Source organism: Mus pahari, chromosome 13 (genome assembly GCF_900095145.1).
Source record: "Mus pahari chromosome 13, PAHARI_EIJ_v1.1, whole genome shotgun sequence".
Classification (NCBI taxonomy): Eukaryota; Metazoa; Chordata; class Mammalia; order Rodentia; family Muridae; genus Mus; species Mus pahari.
The window spans coordinates 75,735,859-75,739,485 of record NC_034602.1 but is presented as its reverse complement, the minus strand read 5'-3'; the positions used below and the strand labels follow the sequence as shown (position 1 = coordinate 75,739,485).

The window sequence follows — 3,627 nt, the reverse complement described above, 5'->3', positions numbered from 1 at the left end:
TTTAGAAGTTTTACTAAATATTTCTCAAGGGGAGGTAGTGTCTTTGTAGTACTTCTGGGGGGCTGAAAGCTGTCTGCCCTTGCTTATGCAGCTGACTCTCTTGGCCTTGCTGGGAGAGGGAAACTGTAGTTTTCAATCCTGGCTGATCTGTGCTTGTTTTACATAGTTGGCTTCCTAAAAATATTTAAGACAAGAAATATGCAGCTTTGTTTGTCTAGGCCCGGGTTACCACCTTACTTGTAGTACAGTGGCTCTCAACCTCCCTAAGGCTGAGGTCCTTTAATACAGTTCCTCATGTTGTGGTGCCCCCCAACCATGAAAATATTTTTCATTGCTACTTCATAACGTTAATCCTCATAGTGTTGTGAACTGTATGTAACTATCCGTGTTTCTTGGTGCTTTTAGGCTCTAAATGGACATGCATTCGCCCTTCTCATACATGGAATTCAGTTTAGGCATGAGTGTGATAACTTGTCAGAATTTTGAGTCTGTGGGGGCTTGTTTTGAATCTGTGTTGAGAATATTCACACTGATCATGTCCCTGATATCAACTTCCACTCTGGATCAATGTGTTAAAGAATATTAAGGTACAATCTTAATGCAGAGATAAAAATGAGTTTTTTATGACAACAAAAATGTCATTGTTAAAATTATAAGGTAAATACATTTATTTAGACTTTTCTGATTTTCCCATGTTTAAAATTTCGCATTAACTAAAAAAGGTGAATAAACGAGTGTGTCTGACATTAGTTTGCAAGCCTTAGGTAGACTGGTAAGACTTAGAAAGCACTGGAAAGGGAGGAATGGGCTTCTGCAAGCCCCTGCTGACAGCAGTTGACATCACAGGGCTGCCACCATGTGTCACTAGAAGCAGAAACCAGGGCAAGAACACAATTCCCAGGTCTAGTCTTTTCAGTATCTTCTCACAGGACCAAAATGACTTTAATCAAAATCAAAGTAATGTGATCCTGGTGTTAAAGGATGCATATAGCAATGTGGATTTATCCAAGCACAACCAGCAAGCCTGTAACTATGCCCATGAGAGAGTAACCATGGTAACCATGATGTTCCTTTATGCAGAGTGGCAGGATATGGCACCCACAACAGAGATCTGAAGCAATGGATAGTGACCCTTCTCACCGCTCTCTCCCTGATGATGGTGGTAGTGACCATTGGACTTCTGGCTCACTTCCTCGTGTTCGGTAAGGGACAGTTGGGACTCTGACTTTTGCATATAACACAGTGTAAATGAGAGTCATACTTTTACCTGGGACTGTTCCCCACTCAGAATATTTTAGACTTTATTCTGTCATCTCATCACAAATAATTAGTGCACCACTCTTAAGTACGGGTATGTTTCTGGGGGCTTTTAGTATAGTTGATGTAACATTCAGCAAGGTATAAAAGGTTCTCACTACCCAGAGACTACCCCATCCAGGAATCCATCCCATCATCAGCCACCAAATCCAGATACTAATGCACATGCCAGCAAGATTCTGCTGAAGGGACCCTGATATAGCAGCCTTTTGTGAGGCTATGCCAGTGCCTGGCAAACACAGAAGTGGATCCTCACAGTCAGCTATTGGATGGAACACAGGGCCCCCAATGGAGGAGCTAGAGAAAGTACCCAAGGAGCTGAAGGGGGCTGCAACCCTGTAGGTGGAACAACAATATGAACTAACCAGTACCCCCTGAGCTCGTGTCTCTAGCTGCATATGTAGCAGAAGATGGCCTAATCGGGCATCATTGGGAAGAGAGGCCCCTTGGCCTTGCAAACTTTATATGACCCAGCACAGAGGAATGCCAGGGCCAAGAAGTGGGAGTGGGTGGGTAGGGGAGCAGGGGCGGGGGGAGGGTATAGGGAACTTTCAGGATAGCATCTGAAATATAAATAAAGAAAATATCTAATAAAAAAATTTAAAAAATAATAAATGCTGACAAAAAGCAGATAAAGACCTTTAGACACTTTTGATGTTTACAATCCAAAAGGTGGATCACCTCCTTCTATTTGTTAAAATGAATCCTTTTATCTGCAACTTACAAGAGCCTTAAACCGGAATTGGGAGCCAACAAGAAGCTGAATCAGTTTCCAAGATAATAAAGGAAAAAGTGTTTTAACAAAATGTGCCTTCTTTAATATAAACAGCATGCACACAAAGAATACAAAATTAAGAGAGAAGGCCTTCATCTTCTCAAGAATATGCAACACGTGGTACCTGTACCCATTTGGATCCAGAGCTCAGTAGCTCTAAACACACTCCTAGATCATCTTTAAAGACTTAGAAACGGGGAAACGCTTGTTTGCTGAGATGAAAATGAAATGACTTTCTGGCGCATCTGAGACTCATACTGAAACCCCAACAGCAGTTTATACCAATGACAAAAAGACCCACATTAGTTATACCCACACTCTGCACCCTCACTATAAAACTGAAACTTCTGTAAAAACCACCTGCTGGCTGTACAACAAGCGTCAAGGTGGCTGATGTTATTGTGTCTTACTTCTCTCCTTTAAAAAACGGAGGTCGTGCCAACTTCAAGAATCTGGAGTCGTGATGAAATGATATATGCGAGGCTCTGCACATAGTAAAGATTCAAAAAATATCAGCTACTATTATTAACGTAAAACTATGTTAATATGCTACCATATTTTTATTAAGTTCAACTAGAAAGAGATTTGGTGATAAATTTACAGCTTCATTTCTGGCTCATTATAGTTACGTCTTGTATCCAGAAGCCTTTGCATAGCTTATGCATTTTCTACTGTCCATTATCATCACAGGCCAGAAAATGGAATATGATAAAGGGACCTTTACAATTTTGGATATTCAAGTCAATAGCAACTCAGGACGGAAGAGCTCAAATCAATTGAAGGACTTACAGGAGACGAATGAAAATGTGGTAAGTCAGATAAAGTTTATCTTACAAAATACTACCAGAATTTTGTGCTTCATTCATTTTATTTCCAAAAACATAATTTTCATACCACCCACGTTAGCATCCACTTGTAGCTCTCTAGCCCCTCACCTTAGATCAGTTTATCTTCTATTTCATTGGATGTATAGATAGAGTTTGAGTGAGGGAATGTGACTGTCTAATAAATTGGGGCTCTGACTTGAATCTCTCCTTAAACGATGAAAGAATATATACTATGGGATCTATCCTATGACTTCTCTAATTTCTTTAAGAGGTTTTCCTAACAGAAAAGTCTAGTTTCATTAGAACTCTTTGTTGGTTACAACATGTTTCTATAAGACCATCTTTCACAGTTTTAAAAATTAGCCATAAAAAGACAACAAAGATATCAGTTTTGCCTTGTTTTATTTTCTTTTTGATGTTGCTGTGATACCAAGTATACTTATTACTTTGCAAATTGATATTAGAATATTTTGCCAACTTTCTTTTATACATTGTATTTTTAACAAGTTACCCAGGAAACATTCTTTGCAGAAGTCTAGTTGCTAAATACCAACAAAATTCTTTTTTTTCTTTTTCTTTTTTAGTAAATGAATGGATAGTTGGAATTAGGTCTTCTTTGAATGTCTGATAGAACTCTGCACTAAACCCACCTGGTCCTGGGCTTTTTTTGGTTGGAAGACTATTAATGACAGCTTCTATTTCTTTAGG

At 39.2% G+C, this 3,627-nt stretch overlaps 1 protein-coding gene across 1 annotated transcript in view; it reads left to right on the top strand.

Annotated features, from left to right (window-relative positions):
* Tmprss11a (transmembrane serine protease 11A) overlaps positions 1–3,627 on the top strand; it is a 55,775-nt gene that overhangs the window by 11,347 nt on the left and 40,801 nt on the right. The window contains exons 2-4 of the mRNA XM_021210321.1: positions 406–473; positions 1,081–1,202; positions 2,783–2,901. Of these exons, the coding sequence (XP_021065980.1) occupies positions 406–473; positions 1,081–1,202; positions 2,783–2,901 (309 nt within the window). The remainder of the gene's footprint in view (positions 1–405; positions 474–1,080; positions 1,203–2,782; positions 2,902–3,627) is intronic.